The sequence below is a fragment of the Meleagris gallopavo genome, chromosome 9 (genome assembly GCF_000146605.3).
Source record: "Meleagris gallopavo isolate NT-WF06-2002-E0010 breed Aviagen turkey brand Nicholas breeding stock chromosome 9, Turkey_5.1, whole genome shotgun sequence".
Classification (NCBI taxonomy): domain Eukaryota; kingdom Metazoa; phylum Chordata; class Aves; order Galliformes; family Phasianidae; genus Meleagris; species Meleagris gallopavo.
In genome coordinates this window covers 12,851,411-12,872,981 of record NC_015019.2, presented here as the reverse complement: position 1 = coordinate 12,872,981, position 21,571 = coordinate 12,851,411, and the positions used below count along the sequence as shown (strand labels likewise).

The window sequence follows — 21,571 nt, the reverse complement described above, 5'->3', positions numbered from 1 at the left end:
TTTTTAAAGGTGTGAGAGTAGTAGCAGTTGAACTCCCGATATCTAGCAGTTGTGGTTAGGCCAAGTATTTCACACCAAACTCCCTGGTACAATACTACCCGCCTGGCAAGGACTCACAACGGGGCAGCCCTTACCCAGAGCCTCATGCTGGTCAGGACAGTCCTTTCCGCCTTTGGCCCATAGCAAAGCTGAACCACCTGCTTTGCTTGCCAAAGGGTCTCAAGGTGTATGTTAGCAGATGCTGGTTAAAGCATGGTAATATGACCATTTGACAACATGGGCCATCTTTGACTACCCCCCAGCTACACATCTGCTGCACACTGCAGCCATTCAAAGCAGAATGGAGACCATCGTGGCAACCTGTGCTCCAAAGTGAGAAATTTTAGCTGCATTAGCTGCAGATATTATCACCAGCCATTTCTGTGATACACGTTTTTAAGCCAACAAGCATTTTACTTTACATATATTCGATTTATCTCAAAGTTCTTGCATGCAATGGAAATAATCTGAAGTTCTGATTAAAAAAAACAGACATACTTCACTAGCAATAATTTTAATAAGCTGCTGACTTAAGCATTACTGTGCAACATCTATCAAAGGGAAGAATGAAAATAGAGATGGTGAACACAGGGCTTAATTACTGGGTATTTTTATGTATAGAAGTAGTAAAGTTTAAAAATGATATATACAACATCTACATACTTTGCAAGCCTGTCTAGAGGCATATTTAAGTTTGTTTTAAATTCCCATGATCACTCATCCTTTTTAGCACTTGGCAAAAACAAATTCCACACTATCTAATTTTAATGGCAGATCGTTCTAAACTTGACGAGTCATTTCATCATTGCTAATAGACATGGGAAATGCTCTGAATATCTACTTTCGCTTCCAAAAGCAAAGTATCTCCAAGATCATTCCTTTCTTCATTGCTTTTACCACTCCTTTATCTCTTCCTACTCTCTAATTTGAATGCTAAAAATCCAGTGTGCATAAAACTCCCAAAGCTCCATAGGAGTAGAAAAGTACATACGTTTTACACACGAGTGGTTTTGCTCAAACCCACAATTCAGGCAAAGGCTTTTATATGGAACATGTAAGTTCCAATACCAACACAAATTCAGTCATTGTGATACATGGCTTATAGGTCTCATTACAACAGAAATAAAATACTCTTTTCATAAAGGTTCTAGTGAATACAAGGCAGGGTAACTCTGCTCAATAGGAAATCAAAACGGAAGGGAAAAAAAGCTGAAAACTCGCATTACAGGATGCAACTGAAATATGCACACTCCCCTCAGGCCTTGAGCCAGAATGGCTGCCAAACCTTAGCGTAAGAAACTCCACCCTCTTCTGCAGGACCAGTTTGGAAATTCCTGACAATTACAGGGACCAGCAACCCAGATGAGGCTGGCAGGAACAGAAGAAATAATTGACAAATTGTTTATATATCTTGGTCACTGAACACCACTGACTCAGGCTGACATTCAGACTCCCTTGTGAATGGTGCTCTGAGCACCAAACAGCTTGCTTGGCTGTCTGCAGTCACCATACAGCTCAGGGATTTCAGAAGTTCCCACAATTTAAAGCTAATGAGGCAACAAATGCTTTCTAATCCTAAGAATTTCATTAAAAAGTGATTTGGAAAAGCTGCAAAAGTGAGTCTTCATCCCTTCTTTTTCCTTTATTCCCCCTCACCTCTAGGAAAAGGCAGAGTTAATTCCTGCTCCCTCACTGAGACACTTCCATATTCATCTACAACAGGAAGGGTGGCACTTCCTGCACACCCTGGGATCTGAGCAAAGGTCGGATGCAAATGACCACAAACCCTCATGCAACCTGAAGTAGGGCATTTCACTCTGTACCAGCATAGGTGTGTTTGGATATTTTTTAAGCTATTATGCAATCCAGTCACATTTACCTACCTATTTCCCTGTTCTTTGCATCAGCACTGAAACCACTTTTTCTAGTAAAATGATATATCTTTTGAAAAGAAACCATATCATTATTATTGCCTCTGAAGACTCAAACCCTACATAGAAGTTTGACCTAGTCAACTGCTATGTATGCTGGCCCTGGCTGATTATAGCATCTCCATACAAGTCAGCTCCAAGCATGTGAATAGTTTGAGAGAACCCACAAAGTTGTCCTGGGTACTTAGGTTTGTCACATGTGAGACTCTTAGAATCATTGTTGAAATCTGAATAGGAGGCAAGCATATTCCACACATCGCAGGATCAATTGACAGAAAAGTTTGAAAGAGCCAAACAGAACCATTTCACATGTGTTTTCCCTATACTTAATGCTCCCTGTCCCCAGAGACACCAAGGTGCAAGTCTGCAAGGGAATGCTGCCATCCTAATGAAATCACTGCACTTGTCAGCTGTGCATGAGGCTGAATGTGGCCAGTGATATTTAAGCATTCCTCTGAATCTACTCGTCTTTCTTCACTATCACAATTTGTTTTGTGCAGAAGCTGGCTCCCCAGTTTGTTGATACTAAGCACCGGACTAAGCTCTGCAAGCATTCCAGCATGGGATGCTTTTGAAGTGGCCTTGCCAGTAGTTTGCAGCAAAGCTGGGAGAAAGCAGTGTTTGTTTGGGGTGGGGAAGATGGGGTGATTTGAAATTGGGAACAAACAAAGGTGAGAGACACCCTATCAGTAAAATGGGGAGAAGAGAAACAGGATGGTGTAAACCATGGTGTGTGGGCCTGGAAAGGAAAGAGAAACTGGACACATTTCATGCGATGGAGATAGGAAAGAGAGGTGGAGAACAGCAGAGAAAGATAACTAAAGCGTGATGACTGGTAACCCAGCATCCATATCCTGTATGGGCAGAGCAATACCAGGAGAGGAGATACTGAGGAAGGGCCTCCATGAAGATGTAGAGATTAAAATGATACTGCAGAGGGAAAAATGAAGGACAGCAGGGAAAGAAACAACAGGAGGTTTGGGGAAAAACTACTGAGGCAAATACAAACTTAGAGAAGAACAGACTAAAATTAAGAAGGTGAGTGCATATCTGCCTGGAAGAAAATGAAAGCAGGCAAGTTATGACAGGAAGATGCTCACTAAATACTGGACCATTCCTCCTCTGTTGGCACAAAGGGATCCTGAACAGAGAAGAGGAAAAGCAGACAAGGACTGAGGAATGTCTCTAAGATGGCAAGATGCAGGTGGATGTAAGCACAGTGCTCCTGAGGGTGATCATGACTGCTGGTAGGCAGGCAGATGGCAGAACTGAAGAAAAAAACAAACCTGCAGTGGAGGAAGTCTGCCTGGTCATGAAATTTCCTCCAGGGGCTCTCTATGGAGGAAGAGTAGGAGTAGAGGAAGCAGAGGCTAGGACAAGGAAATGGAGCCTTTGAGAGGAAAGGAGTAGGCAGGACAGTTAGTATGACGCAGAAGGGCTGTGAAGTGGGAGCCATGTGTGAATGACAGGGACAAGGCTACAAAAGAAACTACTGTGAAAGCTGTCCAGCTAAGCAGCTCAACTGCATTATCCCCCCTGGGAGGAAAGGGAAAGAAAACAACCAAGGTCATGTCATGCACAGCTTATTACAAACACTAGGCATATATAGTGATCTCCACTGTGCGCCATGATAACCTGGTGTAAGTGGAACATTTGGCTAGGGGACAGGCTGCATTCATTTGCTATTAATTAGAAGTCCATCCAGATCTGAATTTCTGCCAAATTCAAGAATTTGTGAGGGCTAGGATTTCAGTTCCAGCCCACTTTTATCAGTTAAAACAAAAAGAAAATGAAACGTGGCTGCTCAGATGACAGAACTTCCAAGAAAGTACAGATTTGTGGCTTATCTGTGAGCAGTTCAGAGGCTTAGCTAACCAACACAAAGCTAAGCCGATATAAACAGCTTTGAAGCTAGTAGATTTCCTTATTATTTCACAACATAAACTTATTTCCAGAGTCACTTTTACTGGAATGCAGATTGCCCCAGTTTCTCTCTCCCAGCGTCCTTACCTCCTCCTCCAGTTTCACCACCTTGGCCTGAGCATTGTTCAAGGCCTGGTCTCGGATCTCAATGTGTCTTCGCTGGTCTTCATTGGTGGAGCGTGCAGCAGCCAGTTCTATTTCCAGTTTCTCCTTTTCCCGCTGTGTTTCTTTGTCTACCAAAATGAAGTGAAAGTTATCAACAGAAGACACTCTTCTCTACTCAACTTTCAGCAGTTCTTTACTCCAGAGTGAAGGAAAGATGGGGCAACTTCTTACAAGACACAGAACGCAAATCTATTGCTTAAGGGATAAAAACTATGTGGCCTTCAAGGAAGAATTTGTAACCCTGAAAAACAAGCATGTTACCTTCAAGTAACAATATGCCACAATGCTAGCATGGAGGAATAGAAGACGTATCACTCAGTACAGTTAGGTAATTTGCTCTGATTATACAGATGGTTAGCAAAACTTGGCACCTCTTCACCTCTGAGCTTTCAACACTAGAAAACAAACTGCGTAGTTTTAATACCCCTGGCTGGGGAGGGTAGACGGGAAGCTTTTGAGCTTGAAGATGTTGTACTCCTGCTTGTGGACATGGTGTGAAGAAAAGGTGTTCTGCTTGGGGCAGTTGCTCACCTTCTCAAGAGAACATGCACTCACCCTGCTTGGAAGTCAGCTTCACCAGAGGAAAAGCAAGGAAAACTCCTTGGTCCTCCTCTACTGCCCTTAAAAACAACCCTTTGGGCCAGGACCTACGCACCTGTATCTGTTCTGTCACTACTCAAAACACACCTGCAGTTCAACAAAGCTTTCTGCCCAGCACTGAGAGTTCATGCTTAGTGCTCTAAAGCCACTCCAAGCACAGTGGCTGGTTACAGAATCACAGAGGTTGGAAGGGACCTCTGGAGATCATTGAGTCCAACCCCCCTGCTAAAGCAGGTTCCCTGTAGAAGGCTGCACAAGAAAGCATCCAGCTGGGTTGTGAATAACTCCAGAGAATGAGACTCCAGTCTCTCTGGCAGCCTGTTCCAGTGCTGTCACCCTCTAAGCATTTTCACATGGTCACATGGAATTTCCTCTGTTCCAGTCTGCACCCATCATGTTATTGGGCTCCACTGAAAAGAGCCTGGCCCCATCCACTCGACTCCTGCCCATTAGGTATTTATGTAAACAGCGCTGAGATTCCCTCTCAGCCTTCTCTCTTCCAGACTGAACAGCCCCGGGTCTGTCAGCCTTTTCTTGTACAGGAGATGCTCCAAGCCCCTCTTCATCTTTGTGGCCCTCCACTGGACTCTTCTGGACAATCCCTGTTTTCCATGAACTGGGGAGCCCAGAACTGGACACAGAACTCCAGATGTGGCCTTGCCAGGGCAGAGCAGGGTCGGGGGGGAGGAATCACCTCCTTCGTCCTGCTGGCCATGCTCTTTTTAATGGACCCCAATGATACCACTGGCCTTCTTGGCCACCAGGGAACACTTCTCGCTCATGGCCACCCTGTTATTAACCAGGACACCCAGGTCCTTCTCTGCAGAGATCTTTTGCAGCAGGTCAGCCCCTAACCTGTACTGATGCATGCACTTATTCCCTTTCTGCTGCTCTCCAGAAAGAGCTGGACACAGTGGGAGTACCTATGCTTTGTGTTTCAGGAACAGGTTAACTGCTTTCATTAAAAAAAACAAAACAACAACAACAAAAAAGCCATCCAGGATAAAATAACTTGGAACTGATGAAATTATCACACAAGAGTATAAAGCAAAGCCACAACACAAAGCTGATGTCCTCTGCCCTATGCTGTCATTCCCAGCTCATGCCAACCAGCTACAATGATAACATTAACATACTCACTGCATACATAACCACAGAATACTCCCTGCAGTGATCTACACCCAGCACTGACAACACCAGAGAAACTACATTCCAGAAAGTAATATCCCACGACAAAGGAATGAGGACAAGGAGTGTAAGGCTTGAAAAACAGGAACTAGATTCTGGGTGTTAGGACAGACTGCATATGGAGTACACAGGCACATTTGTGCGAGCATGTGCATAACTATATTTACAGAACCACAATTACTCCCTTCCTTCTGCCAGCAGAAGAGCCAAGAGCAAAGCTTTAGCAACACAGAACAGCTAAAGATTCCCTTTTGCTAGGGAACTGATGCAGCCCACACATAGGTTACAGAAGAAATCTCTCCACCAGCAGCATCTCAGAGCTCTGCATAGCAAATTCCAACTGCAATTCACAGCTAACCTTGGACATAAGACACAAGGATAAAGGCCAATGTCAATACCAGCCTATTCTATTCAGTTCCCCATCTCTCCCATCCTAGCATTTCTCCTCCACCCAGGAAATGAGCTGCTGACAGTGTCAGCACGTTAAAACGTACTGCAGAAGATGGGCAGAGATGAGGTAGGGTGGCATTACGCCAGAAGGTATCAATCAGTGCCAGCACTCTGTTAATCTGTAAGTGCTTGCAGCAAAGCTTTTGGAGGTTTTATTCCAGACTTTTCTTCAAATGAGTTCTGCTTCACCAACAAGCGCCTACAGCATCCAAAGAAATGCTGAGATCGACAAAACACAGCACTAAGCTCTCCACATGCATCCAGAAGTAGAAATGGCACCTAAGGCTTCACAGCTTTGGCCTTCCCACCTCCCTGGGCAAACCTATGAAATCCTAAAGGCCAGAGTACAATCACAGACTTCCCACTACCACCAGGAGAGCAGAACTCACACACTGACAGCTTTCTACTTGCAATGTAGGCCACAAGGAATAAGCTAACGACAACACAAGAGGGGGATACCAGCATCTGTCAGAGCAGAAGCAGCCTGTGTTACTTCAGACAGAAATCACTATTTTGCAACTTTACTTTCTATTGCATTACTTTTTTATATAACAATTGTGAAAAAGTAAGCATTGTCAGAAGGGTGGAGCCCAGTATGGAATGAAAGGAAAGTTGGCTCGCTGCCATCAGCCTTGAGACATTTTTGTACAAAGGAAAAGCAGCATTTCACATCTGTCATTTTGATTTGCCCTGTGATAAATCCACTGCTGCACACAGAATTCATGACACTTACGCAGCACAGCATACTGCAGGCATTTTTAATCCCCCCTGCTTGTGCTGAACTGGATAGGGCAGCAGCAAATTAAAGAGGAGAGAGATAGGAGACCTTCAGGGTTCCAGTCCCACTGTCCCTAACTCATGCCAGGATTCTTGGCAGTCTGGGAAGGTTTAATTCCAAAGCTTTCGGGGAAGAAAACAGTTGCTCAAATTCTATTACACATTATGGAGTAAACACTATTTTTACAGTGCAACTGTACACTAAGTATGCTCCAAAATCTCTAGCAAACACCATCAGATAGACTGTACATACTGACAGAAAAAGAATTCTTAAATTTGTCCTCCTCTCTGCACTGCCAGTTTTGGACTGTCAGTGCCCCAATTTCAGTCCTGGTAGGTCAGATCTGTCAGTTTCCTACATTCATCTGCTGCATGTTTATCCTTTTAAGAGTGACCAGAGCACTCCTAATGACCCATAATGGCTGTATAACTCACTTTGTGCAAAGAGTTGAGAGATGGTTTTCCGATTGTCCTCAGACCCCTCAAATTCCTTCTCCGCAAGCTGCTTGTTGGCTGTCTCCATACGTTCTGCAGAATTTTTCAAGAAAAGAAATGCTAAAGAATCAAAAAAACTTTCAAGCATTAAAGACCCGCAAGCTCAAAGAGTGGATCTTCTAGTTCTACACAGTCAAAAGTGAAAAGACTATCAAAAGCTGCCATTCATTTCTTAAATGTTTCTAATTATGTCCTTTAGAAAATATTTTCAAGGAGACAAAACAGATTAAACAGAGTTTAAAAAAAAAAATTACTTTAAACATTTGTAACCTAATTTATATGTTTATTTTTTTCTACTTTCACAGATGTTGAGATTCCCTATAGGATTCAGTATGAAGAGCTGATATATTTCAGTCTTCTGTGCCACAAGTTTTATAAAGAATGGTTTCAAAAATCTCTCCAAATAAACTCATTTTTCCCACACAAATAAATCTCCCCGCGTAATTAAAAGATTCCCTTATAATCCTCCACTACATCTTAACAGTTCAAAGATTAAACCACTGTTGTCTGATTACCTGACTTCAGAGAAAAACATAAAATCCCAGGGATAGCTTAGCAGTTCTGCTGCTGTAGGCCACTAGAAATTTGTATTCAATTATGAAAATAAAAATGAAATATTTATGCAGTGTTTTATTATGAATAAAATTATTTAATGCAGGCCTTTGTGCACTGTCTCTCTCACTAGCACTGGGCACTTTATGGCCTCATATTTTGGATGCAAACAGCTTCTGAAAACATGATCTTACTCCAAGACTACAGACAGAGAAAGAAGATAACATGTAGGACAATCTGGCTTTTGGAACAAAAATTAAACTTACATTTTACAAGACTGATTATACACTTTCACACATCTAAAACTGCAGTTGTTTTTTGCCTTTCAAACTAATGTTTAAACTTTGACTCACATTAAGGTCAAATACCATTCAACACCACTCTCCACTGCCAGCCATTGTGCTGCCTCAGCCTCTTAGCAAGAACCAGACACTAACAACATCTCACTTTGGAAAAGAAAAGGGATCCAAAAAAACAGATGCCTATGTTGATAAGGAATGACAAGACCTTCAGGAAGAACAGACACTGCAATTTGTATGTCAGTGCAGAGAGGTCATTGGACAGGAAATAAAGTGAACATGCCTGGTGTGGGATTAGGCAGTCAGCAAAGCATCTTCCCATTTGGATAAACTGAACAAATTGTACAAATTGTGTCTAGGATAATAAGACAAGAGAATTCCAGGCCTGCATCTGGTTTATGGCATTTGGCTTATCACGTTTCTTCTCAATGAGAAACAGGCTAGAAATGAGACAACAGCACTCTTCTAAACCTGTCTTCTCATACTCTCAGCAAATGCTTAAAATCCCAGACTACTGGATATACCCAAGTATCCAGTCATATCCAATTGTGTCACCAGACACAATGACTCCCATGGCAACACACTGGCTTGGTCAGTAAGTACAACAGTAAAAACACAATATTGAAGAAAAGTTTTACTTAATTCACCTCTCAGATCCCTGTTGAAATCATGAAGCCTACGAATTTCTCCTTCCAGCTTGTTTCTCATGGCCTTCTCCAGGGCATCCCGCTTAGAGGATGATTTCTCCAGGTTTTTGTATGCCTCTGAAACTTGCTGAATTTCTGTTTCCAGCTGCAGTGGAAGTGAAAACAAGCACACACTATTTTATCACTAACAATTCTTTTCATTTAATCTCAGAAAGGAGATTGCCTTCTCTTGTTTTCTTTGTTGAGATAAAATGCAGCTACACATCAAATGAAATGACAGAATCTCATTTTCTGAGGGATCCTCATTACGAATACCAGTGGCTGGAATGAAAATCTGGACTCTGCTTCCAGTCTCTAGTTCTACTTCCCCAACACAATCAGAGTACTGATACAGTGAACTGAAGAAGTGCAAATGTCATCTACTCCTTTTTTGTAAGTCCAGAACAGTTTGATACTAGTATCAGTTTGGGCAAAAAAAAAAAATAAAATAAAATAATATATATATATATATATTTTGAAGAAATAGCTAATGTGATACTGAGTTGGTTAAGTAAAATAAAACAAGAAAGTCAACCTATACTAAAAAATGCTAGTAGCAGATCCTACACTGCTGATGAACTCTGCTGATTTGTAACAGTCCAAAATTCACAATAAAGCCTTCTGATGTTCTATCATTACACTTGCACATCTTAGTTGTATTTTAAAATATTCCACCTACTTAACTCAGGGGGAGGGTGGAACAAAGACACGCACAAACGACTACACTAAAATAAGTTTTCTCCTTCCTGCTAGCCTTCAGTGTAAAGCTGCTTGATTTAAGCTGCAGCAAGCAGCTGATCACCTAGAGCAGGAGAACATTCACTTCTAACTCTCCTTGCCAGGCACAGCTTTGCACTGCTAGAGAAGTATGGATGCACATACTCAGCGATCAATAGGGGCACTGAAGGGAGATGACTGGTATCCTTCTTTCATTATCAGGAAGCAGTCAAACATTTCTCTAAAGCATTTCCTGACGAGGAACCTTCCAAATAAAATACAACACAGTGAACATATGTCCCTGGAAAGAGGCAACGTAGGAAATAAATCAGCGTGGGAAGCCACACTGGTCATCTGAACTCAAACAAATGTTTTAATCAGACACACATTTTTATGGTCCTGGAGACTGCTCAGTGCAAAGAGCACAGAAAGGCCCACAAAGTCCTAGGCTACAAGCAGCATTAGCCTTTTCACAGCTGCAAAGCAAAGCAAGGCTGACCGGCTGTGCAACTTTAAACTGTTGGTCATCCAGAAGTTATTTCTAGAAGGCTGCAATGAAAATATTCCTCATGCTTATTAGTGATGGCTCTCACTGGAATTTTTTATTACTGTTTTTAATGTATGGGAGAAGGGCTTTATCATCACCTATTCTACTTGTTCCATAAAGCCAAAGGTGGTAAATAGCTTGATCCAAAGAGGCTTCTAAGTTTTCATAGCGGTTGTGCAGTACTGAGAGAGGGCTTTTTATGTGACTCCAGTGACAAAGTGTTAGTTTCAGCCCTGCAATCCAAATGTCTCTAATGTAGCCATAGCAGCAGTATTTCTCCTGCACTATGTCCTGCCAGCCAGTTTTGCAGTCATGCTCCCTGTTGTCTACTTGTGTGACCACGTACTCAAGTCAGCTCAGATGAATCCTTCCCACAGTCTCTAAACTCTTTCAGACTGATGGGAAAACAAAGTGCTGCTATCCTGGAAATAAAAACACTAGCTTTAATTAAGCAAGTCAAGCAGCCAGCCTCTTTGAGACAGCTGATGAAGATGCTCTTTTGAGCATGGTCAATTAGCTCTCAGAATAAAACCGAAGGCTTTGATTCTATCTTCCGATTAAGTTAAGGACTGCCCAAAGGGACAGGATACAATTATTCTATCTACATATAAAAGACTCTGAAGTAGATAAATCAATCCCTTAAGCAAGCAACGTAACAACTGCAGATTAGATCATTCAATTATGGATGATACCAGACACAGGAGAATGTCTGACATTCAAGAACACCCACCTTCTGCAGTCGGGCTACCTTCTCATAACACCCATCCAGCTCCTGTCGCAGAGACCGGTTTTCTTCCGACAGGATTTCCACCATTTGCTGGGCCCTGGAAACTATGGCAAAAGGATCTACTTGCATCTGCTGATATGGGGAAGGTATCTGCTGAGCCCGGGACATCACTGAATAGGAATCGCCTTGCTGCTGCTGCGGGCCAAGGAAAGGCTGGCATAGTCGGTACAAATCTCCCTGATGGACTTGGTTTGACAAGAAAGGCTGCTGGGTCCGTGGCAGAATGCCAGGATCTCCCTGGCTTGGAGTCAGGGGTTGCTGGTGCTGGGAAGGGGACAGCCTGGATGGTGGTGGAGACTGAAGCAAGGTCAAAGATCCCAAAGATGTCAAGGAAGAAGTTGGACTGTGGTGGTGAGGTGGTCTCTGTTGTAACTGCAGCTGCACATCTGGGTTCTGCCTGGAAAACAGAGAGCAGAAATTCCATCAAAGTCATGCAGATGATGCATGAACCAAGTGATAAAGGCATGAGCTGTATAGCTCCTATTCACAGGTATTTCCACACAAAAACCCCTCATGTTCTGGGCTTTGAATATACATTTGTTTAAATATATGCTTTAAAAATAAATCTGGTACCAGAAAATCAATTCTAAGTATGTGATGGTCGTAATCACGTGTCTATTTTATACAGAAACACTAAGAGAAATTCCATCAGCAACCACTGGCAAAAATTATTTTTACAACTTTTTTCCATGCGCTGTGAATAAAATGGCTGAGCTGAGAACTTCTGTTTTGTCCTGAAAAATGCAATCTCTTAAAGAGAAAACAATTAATCTTCTTCAGTAATCAAGGATACAAAGTTAAAGGAATTGGCTAAGCTCCCTGTTGCCAGGCCAGCACCAGTGGTGCAAGCTTTCCCAAGCATCAACCAACACGCCTGGTCAAATCACAGTTAAAGGATGTGAAAACAAACCTAAGAGTCAGAAGGAGCCTTTTGTCCAATGTAGTAAGTATGCTCATTGTTCCTAACAGTAACGTCTAGAGGATATCAAACACAGACCTAGACATCTGCAACACGCTTGCATCTATTCACAGAACTAACTCCAGCTCATGTTTCATGGACTCTGGAGATCCCCATTTTAAGCTCTGCTACATTACCACTGAAAAAACCTTTTTTAGAAACCGTGGATTTACCATACTTGGATGATCTCAGAGGGCAGGCTATGCTTCTTCCTCCCATGATATTCAATCTCTAACTTCTCTAGACGTTCTTTACACTAGCAGCTGAGGTCTACCCTCTCCAAGTGGTAGTCAACCTCTTCTCAAGCACAGAACTCAGGCTGATGCAGACCCACTCTGGCAGTTCAGCATGTTCTGCAGTTCTCCTGTTCTGATAAAATTTCCTATCCTCTGGGCTGCAGTTGAAACCCTGCAGCTGGAAAAGCACAAACTGTTCCACCTGTCTGGAGCTGCTGCAGAATACCCCCGTGGTTGCTTATGCTCACAGGAAGGACCCTACGGAATGGCTGTGCTGAGCACACCAGGGATACTGATGTTCACAGCAGCCCCCAGCACTGCTCTCCCACCTCACCAGGAGGGTTAGCAACGTGTCAGTTAAAAGCAGCAGATGTGGGCCTGAACTGGAAGCCAAAGGGTTACACAATGGGCTTCTCAGCCTATGTGCAAACACTCGGCATCATCCTTCCTGTTCTGTGCAGAGCGAACGCATCAACTCTTCATACCCGTCCAAAGAGGAAACGTCTGTATTACTCACATCTGGCTGCCAGTGCACGTAGGAGTCGATACGTTCTCAGGCAGGGTTCACCATTTCAGAGCTGCATCTCATTTTCCCTGCTTTCCAGCAGAGAAGGTGCAGAGAAACCCCCAAGGTGACATTCAAGTTGTTTAACAGGGAAACAAATCTACTCATTCTCACACTTGGGAAGAAACAAATAATTACTACTCTAGTTACTGTTCTTCCCTTCTTCCCACTCAGGTGACCGTGTCCCCCAGCAGCAGCATCATTTCAGGAGCTGCATTTTCCCAGGAATGATTACATGTGGCACAAGGATCTCAGGGGTTACACATAAGACAGTTGTACAATTAATTTCCTCAGGAATGTTCAAATCAGTAGTAGCAATTTGGTTCTTCCTCTCCTGGCAGGTCAGCCCCACTTAATGCATTTATTTCATTACTTTTATTCGTCAGTTCTCACAATGAGGAATAAGGCAAATCAACACAGGATGTGCTCAAGGTCACCTAGTTTGTCTCAGGTGGTTTCCAACACCGTTCTCAGCTCACTCAGGTTACAAAGTTAAAACTTTGCGTCTTCACAAACTCCCCAGCTCCTCCAATTCTCTCTTTACATGACGTCATGTTCTCCTCATCTTATAATCAATTAAGGACTAACCTTGTTGTGACGACTAATCTGTGATGGCCTGCAGAGGTTAGATCAAAATAGTTATGTTGCCAGTCTGTCTCTAGCTGAAAACAAACCTTTCCCATTTTGAACCCACAAAATTCTTTCTGAAAACAACTTGAAGCAGTTATTCAGATAGGATTAATCCAATCTGCATGTGCTGGTAATATCAGCCTGGGAACTCTTTAGATAGGGATGCTGACAATCTGGGATATTTCAGTAAATGCATCTTGTCATCCTGCCATCAGAACCTTGCTGTTTCTGCAGGACCCGAGCACTAAAGAGAGGAACTCAAGGGAAAAGAGGTCAAAGACGCGACAGTGACAGCTAAATTCTGAATAGACCCTCCTTGTACTGACATGCACAATAACAACTTTTTTTAAAAAAATCTACTGTAAAGAAGAACTCTAGGAAATCTTGGCCAAGAATTTCTAATCAAGATATATTTCCAAGATTTCCAGCATTTTGGCATTCACATCCAAAGCCTCCACATCTTCAAAATACACCAATCTCACAGGTTCAAGGTACAAAATGAGAGCTGGGAGCCCCAATTTTGTTGCATTACCAACAGCTTTAGAGTTTCCAAAATGACACAAATTCCCAGCAAGGTTATCCAACAGGGCTGATATAGCCCATGTTTAAAAAATATATTTCCCAGTAAACCCACAGTGACGTCTCAGCCTTTTAAGATCTTGAAAGATCTTAAAGATCTATGAAAACCTTCACGTGCACATTTACAGAACTTTTTAGTATCCTTGCTATTTTCAATTTTGTCTCACAAAATACTTACATACATATACTTCTCATATATATATATACTTAAAACCCAGCTCTGAGACCCCTCAGATTAATGTAAGAATTGTGGAGTTTATTTAAGAAGGCAGATGAACCCAATGGTTTTGCCCGAGATTTTTTAAGTGAGAATCCTAAATCTTAAGGTACAAATCACTCCTGGGGTCACCTAAAAGAATTGTTGATAGAAAGGTAGCAGAAACTTTTCTCCGTGAGAGAAACTGTCCCCAGGTAACCTGCAGCAGTAATTGCAATTATATCACGCAAAAATGCAGACAGACTCTCGAGATACTTGAAAAACAAAATTACTCAGTTTCAAATTTTTCAATTTGCCTTGCTGTCATATACATCTCAAACACTGAAAACAACCCTGCAATAATTCCTAGAAATGTTTAAGCTTGAGAAAAGAACTTTAAGGGCCACTTCATTTTGAATGCTATGACACAAGAATCTCTGCTTCCTTTACAGTCCCTGGCAAACACTGAAGAAACAAGCCATGCGGGCCAAGTACAACTGTGGATTTATGGCTCTGCAACTACAAGGGTCACATTAGCTTTTAAGTCACAAAGATAGAGATATGGCTCTGCAAGCAAACCCAGCCAACAGGAGTGCCGAGGCCGCCAGGATTGCAGAAACCAAGCCATGCAGAAGATCTACACACAGAGGAGCAAAGCGGGGAGGGCAGAAAAATGAAGAGATCAGGAAAGGTCTCTGGCTTGTTAAAAACCATTTCTGCCTTCCCAGCTTCCCCTGCTACGTCAGGCTCAAGCCATCACGGGTCCCCACTGCCTCCAGCCCTCCCTGTGAGCCAGGACACAGAGTGCAGGAGGGAGCAGGCTCCGCTCAGCCAGGCAGCTGAAATCAAACTGATGTGGTTTTGTTCTGCCTCCATGCTGCACCTGATTATCCCCGCTTTGATGCTGCTCAGGAGAACGTGGGACACAGAAGGGATTTACTAATTATGGGACAAACTCTTAAAAAGTCTCTGTGCAGTCAGCAGGGTTAATCCCAGCAGCACTCGGTCACTTGGGCAGGGGATGGCGCTGGAATTGCAGGCAGAGAGGCTCCTATGTGCACAAGGCTGAATCCAATCAGCCCCTTCATCCCAGTTCTGCCATGGGGGACACGACTGCAGCACGCCCAGGCCAGGGCTCCTCTGAGACCTGAACGTTTGTGGCACCGCTGGTGCTGAGGTCCAATGGAGATATTAAAGAGAGAATGGGATTCTGGAACTTTGCATGCAGCCAGTCCTCTTCTGAACTTTACAATTTCCAAATAGCAGCGCAGATGCCCCTGGCATGCCCAGTATTTACATTAAACCAACACTGCTACGAACACATACGTGTTCCCAAACTTACACCACCCAGGAGCAGGTGAGGCAAACAGTTTGCAGACTGGTTTAAACTTACCACACAGCCCATTCCTTTCCCAGAGCGGGGAGGGCGAAGCATGAGAATGTAGTGAATTCCCCAATGTTTATCTTGCTCAACGGGTTTTATTTAACCGCATCGTTAGGTCACCCTCAAATTCCCCTGAACAATGAGGGGAAAACCCGCAGAAAAGGGTGTGGCTTCGCCAGCAGAAAGAAGGGGCTTTGTTTCCTTGCCGTGCAGTTCAAAAAATGCACACGTTTACCAATCCCAATTAATCCTGATAAACAGAGCTGCAGCCCAGGAAAGCTGCAGCGGCTGAAAATACTTTATCGCTGCAGAGAGGCTGCAAAGAGCACTGCCAGGTGCCAGGCAAACACACTCCTCACAGCCATCTGCCTTTAAAATGCTCACGCCACTGCCCAGCTGCACCTTTGGTAGCAGAGGTTTCTTGTCTAAATGACTGTTTCTCTTAAAATGGGAGAGGACTCACTCCCTTCCTTCACTACGCTGCTCTGTAATTTATGGATTAGTCTTGCAATTGTTCTACTGCTTCAGCATTCGCTTGCAAAGGAAACCTCTTCTCTGTACAGCTATTTAGGTTAAAAAGTAACCTCATTAGATTCCCAGTGCTTTGAAGACAAATTTCAGTTGCTTCCCCTACTGGAAATCTCGCCAGCTGAACCTTTCTCCTCCTCCCCCCTCTTTTTTCCAAGCAGCCAGGATCCATCCAATACAGACAAAAATCACCCTGTCTAGAGGAGCTGACTGTTGGCATGTTTTCAAATACCTCTCCCTTGCACAGCAAGCAGGCAATGTCTCAGACTCACTATATTAAATATTAGGAGCATTTCTGATGCAGCACAAGCATTAAGGATCTGTTTCCTTCCCCTGCGTGCAGATTTTAGGCCTTTGAATTTTCAAAAAGATTTGCAATGAGCTTCAACAATCATTACCACCCCCCAAACCCTTTACTTCCCCTCTTCCTGGCCTCTTTATTATTTATTTAGCCAGATCAAAGGGCCTTTTCATCAGGCTTGTATGCTGCTGAAGTCATTTCAGATCACAAACAATGGTGGACAAACTCTGAAAATAGCTCCCCATAGGACTAAGAAGGTTCTGAGCAGATTCAAATTCTCCAAAGCTCAGACTCTGTTCCCAAATACAGACTGGTTTCTTCCTCCCACTCCCCTCAAAACACAACAAAGTATGTGCAAACACAAATGCAGAGAGACCTCACCATTTTCTTCTGTAGCAATGCCCTCCTGTTGCTCCTTTGTATTACTCTTTTAGATTCAAAGCCAGGCCAAAATCATAATACCAAAGTTCCCTCTCCCCAGCCTTGGACTGAGATGAGACAGTAAGGAAGCAGGTAAAGGGGAGCCATATTTTCAATCCATCTGAATAAAACTTCATCTTCACCCATGTGGCAATCAGCGTTTGGCTCAAGCCAAATCTACTTTCTAATCTAGAGAGAACCAGAACAGGCTGGGATTTCAAATTGTGCAAGGAAAATTAACAAAAGCCAAACAAGCAAGTCTGGAATGAGAAACAAAGCACACACCACTTTCTACTCCTACGTGCTGGCCCACTGAAAAATCTGGAAAACTCTAAGGGAAGCTTTGGCCATTGTTGTTCCCCACACCATTATTGATTTCATTCACTTTCTTCTTTCCTATGTGGCATTTAGGTGCAGCTTGAACCTAAAAAAAAAAAATATTTTCCCTTGGCTGATGTAATTAAAGCACAGCTTAAGTACTGCAGTAAGTAACTGCAAGTTTCTAGAATGAATCACACCACAACCTTTTTTTTCCCCTTTCTTTAAAGCAAGCCTTCTGCAAGGCTCTGGAGCTGCATTAAACTTCCCCTTGCCATAAAAATCAAGCTGGTCTGGTTTTTTTTGGTTTTGGTTTTTTTTTTTGGTTGTGCTCTCTAAAAGGCATCAGGTCTCTCTAGCTAAGCCAGTGAAAGAGCTTACAGTTCTTCCAGACACTGTCTGCAGCTGAACACAATACATAGTCTCATATAAAAGAGATGAAATCTTTGCTGAAAGATAATCTATCTCAGGAGTGAAAACAGTGGACTGAGTTTTATGCTTTCTTTTCTTATCTGGCTGCCATTCTAAGATCTTGCTTACCTGACTGACCCATACTCAGGGGGATGTTGATACCTCATCATAGGCCCATCGGATCTTCCCTGCTGGCTCACGCGATGATCACTATAGAAATGCCCCGAGTCCTGAGGTTTGCAGTTCATAGATGGGGTGGACACATTTTTGTAAGGATACTCCGGAGGAGGACCCCTCTGCTCCATCCCTTTCATGCTGGGCTGGGAAGGAGGCTGCACAGAGTTCTTGTAGAACTCATTGGAGCCAGAATTTTTATAAGGGTCGCTCGATTGCTGAGGAGAAAGTGGAGAGAGGGGGGAGAGTGGTGCGCTCGTGACAGGCGCGTGCGCCTTGACACCACTGGTGGCCAAGGACAGCTGCATCAGCCTCTCACTCAGGGAACGAACGTGTCCTTGCTTCAGGTCCTTAAGTCCTTCATCCTGGTGGACCTTCCCTGGGCTCACCCGCTGAACTGTGGGCCGCCCTTCAGTCCTCATTTTTTGGTTGGTCACCCCCGTTACATAGAACGCTGCCCCGACACTAGCATGCGGCTGGCCCCTGAAATACTGTGACTGCACTTTGGCTTCCTCATAGGTCGGGAGATCCTCGCTGTTCTGGAGTCGCGGGGAGAGCTGCTTCTCCATGATGCTGTTGTCCACCTGTATTTCCTGGCCCTGGGGCTCCTGACGGGCAGCATGAGTCACGAGCTGGTGGTCCTGGGAGTTCAGCCCTTCGTTCTGAGATGCTGGACTCCCAGTGCTGTTGAAAGGGGGGGCATTTCCTGTGGCTTGCTGGTGTAAGGCAAGAAGGTTACGGTTGTCATTTGGGTTTCCGTATCTGAGCTGCTCCTGCAGCAGGCGTTGTAAAACTGTCGTAGCTGCTTGCTCTTCTGAATTCCTCATCTCAAACTGTGGTGCCTTTTGGGTGGAATGTAAAAGCTGCCCTTGACCTAAGGAAAGGAGACACGGTTATTAGCGCCTGAGTAGATCAAGCAGAAGACATTTAAGAGCAATAGCTTAAAATACAGAAGAAAAAGGCAGGTTAGATTACCAAAGGTTCCCATAACAATGAAGGTCATTAAGGCCCTTAGACCTTAGAAAGACTTGCATGCTAGGGGGCAAAGACTCAAAGGTGATGAAAGGTGACTTGCAAGTTTATAGGAATATCAATCGACTGCAAGCTGCAGGGATGCAGGCTGAATACCTCAGACAGCAAGGCTGCTTTCAGGAGAAAGGAGACCCATAATTCACAGGATGATGGTAAAAGTGCCTGATCCTTGTTTGTTTTGCACTTATAGCTACCAACAGTGAAATAAGTTCCCCGTGTTTGCAGGCAGGCAAAGATAAAAGGGTGAAATCAGCAAATTGTCCGCTTTAAGGAAGGGGAAAAAAAGAAGTTCAGTTGAGATTGTATATGGTTCTCAGGAAGTAGATCCATCTCTTAGTTTAGATCAGTTAAAGCAAGTAATGAATACCTGGATAGCCAGCAGATTTTTAGAGTTAATAAATATGCAGTGTGAGATCAGTACTTCGTCTCCCTACTGCAGAAAATAGTACATAATGGGGCAAGTGAGGACTCTGCAACTTCCTGCTATACAAAGGCAACCAAATCCTCACACATCTTAATATCATCAGCTGAACGCATGCAAATGCAAGAGGAAAACAGTTGTCTGATCTAAGGCACAGAAAAAGATCTACAAGTGACAGGAAAAAACACTGAACCAATGAGAGAAATTCAAAGAGCACACTCAATGAACAGATTCAACAGGCAGTAACCAACAGCAGTTAGCCCTCACTCAGTCTCCCAGTAGAGTCAGGAGATTGTCAAGGAAACTAATACCCACTGGCCTTGCATAAGCTGAAATATCCAAAATAAGTAACATCTCTGTGGCATTTAACTAGAAGCAGAGCTACTTCTGAGCCAGAACAGTTCAGAACAGAGCATGCTTTACAAACACACATTGGTATTCTGGCACTACCTTCTGACACCTTTTTTTCTGTACAACATTGTCCCTTAGGAAGAGGCAATTTGCTCACACTAGCTCGTTCCCTGGCAGACCCAGGGATGAGCTGCAGGAGTCAGGAGACCTGGAGGCTTGCTTCGTTCCAGGTCTCCACAACCAGCCAGTTCCCTCCCTCGGAACTGCCTACCACACGAGTCTTCGCCTGGAATACAAGGCCTCAATGGGTCAGGCAAGACAGAACCCTTCTGCAAACGTTAATTAAGGTAAAATCCACCTCAGCCCGGGCTGCCTCATCAAACTACGAGTTTGGGCCCTACAGAATGGCCGAAAATGTGATTCTTCCGAAATCCTGTTTGAAGCGGCACATACCTACGTCCTTCACTTTGACTTCCTTGGGAAGGAGGAGCGGTTCTGGCACATGGGGGGACACAGCCTTCCTCCCGCACGTCCAAAATTTCCACTCAGAGATGGCTTCAGTCTCCTCTTCAGTGGGACAGATCACTTGATACTCTCCTCGCTTCCAAAATAATTCTGAGGAAAGCATTGAAAACATCATTTTAATCGGCAGACAGACCCTAGAAATAACAAACCTTGTCCCATATTTAGTATTTTTCTTTGTAGTTTCTTGTTTTTTTCCCAGAGCCCGGCAAACCTGATCCCTTTAGGATGAATGAACCCCCATATCCCTAACAATCTACCTCAGCTGCTGCTTTAATCATGACAATTTCTGCTCCAAGATTAAATGTTGCCAACAATGCTCTGTTCCATCTGCGCCTCCAAGTGAAACAGTGATTAAAACCCTCTAATTCTTTAACTCCATTGTTTTATTTTTTGCTAAGAATGAAAGCTGCAGCACAGATGACAGTACTCTGTGCTTACAGCTCCTTTTTCAGTGGTACTGTATATGGCAAATTAGAGCAGAAATCCTTTGACGAGAGGTGCTATGCTTACGTGCTTCATAAACTTACTACAAATTATGCTTCAGAAATGACTGAGAATGATCAGTATATAAGCATTAGCTTTATTTTACGGACTGGGAAAGTGAGAGAAAGAAAAAGACACTGCCAAAGTCTATGCCAGAAATACAATGCAGATCCCAGCTCTAATTCCCCAAACATTCTTTCATTACGTTACTTTTCCCTTTCTGAACATAAAGAGCTAAAGAAACTTTAACCATTGAGGGGAGAATCAGAAAAACGTGCTTCTAGGTACATTATTCAAGATGTAGTTAAATCTACTACTAGAGGTGTCCCAAGCAAAAAGGCAAAGAAGCAAAAGAAGTGAAACTTGCTTGTGCACACTGTGTTTGTACTGTAAGGGCAAGCAATTAAAACTAGCAAAATTAAAAATATTCACTGGGATGTATATTTTGACTTAATTTCCTGGAATGCTGTGAAAAATAAAATGAGCAGACGTAGCAGAGGAATGCAGACGTGGATGCAGACTTCTGCCACCATCTCGTTACAGCGCACAACACACCCAAGAAAAATTATCTCACATCTGCAAGTTAAATACTTGAGGTGTCAACAGCAATTTCAAGGCACATGAACAATATCTAACCAGGGAACAAGGCTGTGTTGTGTGGTGTGGTACTTCAAGATGGTGGCTGAAAAAAAGTTCTAATGTCAAATTCTTAACTGGTGACTGAGCTCGAGAGGGATATATTGAAAACAGCTGCCAGCAAATATGCAGCAAAGAACCTTAAACCAGGCATTAAGATAGCATATAACTAGAGCATTTCTTGCCTCCTTTCCCAGTTTTGCACAACAGAATTGAAGGATTCCTTTCTCCCCCAAACTTGTAGAACTGACTCTTCTTTTTCCCTCT

The 21,571-nt window shown here is 43.4% G+C and overlaps 1 protein-coding gene across 2 annotated transcripts in view; it reads right to left on the bottom strand.

Annotated features, from left to right (window-relative positions):
- Positions 1 to 21,571, bottom strand: part of AMOT (angiomotin) — a 47,582-nt gene that overhangs the window by 13,418 nt on the left and 12,593 nt on the right. The window contains exons 2-7 of one of the 2 annotated variants that reach the window (XM_010715365.2): positions 20,114 to 20,275; positions 17,812 to 18,730; positions 11,100 to 11,553; positions 9,067 to 9,211; positions 7,509 to 7,601; positions 3,981 to 4,126 (exon numbers count right to left, since the gene is read on the bottom strand). In XM_010715365.2, the coding sequence (XP_010713667.1) occupies positions 3,981 to 4,126; positions 7,509 to 7,601; positions 9,067 to 9,211; positions 11,100 to 11,553; positions 17,812 to 18,683 (1,710 nt within the window). In that variant the 5' untranslated portion in view covers positions 18,684 to 18,730; positions 20,114 to 20,275. The remainder of the gene's footprint in view (positions 1 to 3,980; positions 4,127 to 7,508; positions 7,602 to 9,066; positions 9,212 to 11,099; positions 11,554 to 17,811; positions 18,731 to 20,113; positions 20,276 to 21,571) is intronic. The other variant, XM_019618267.1, reaches the window with a different exon arrangement.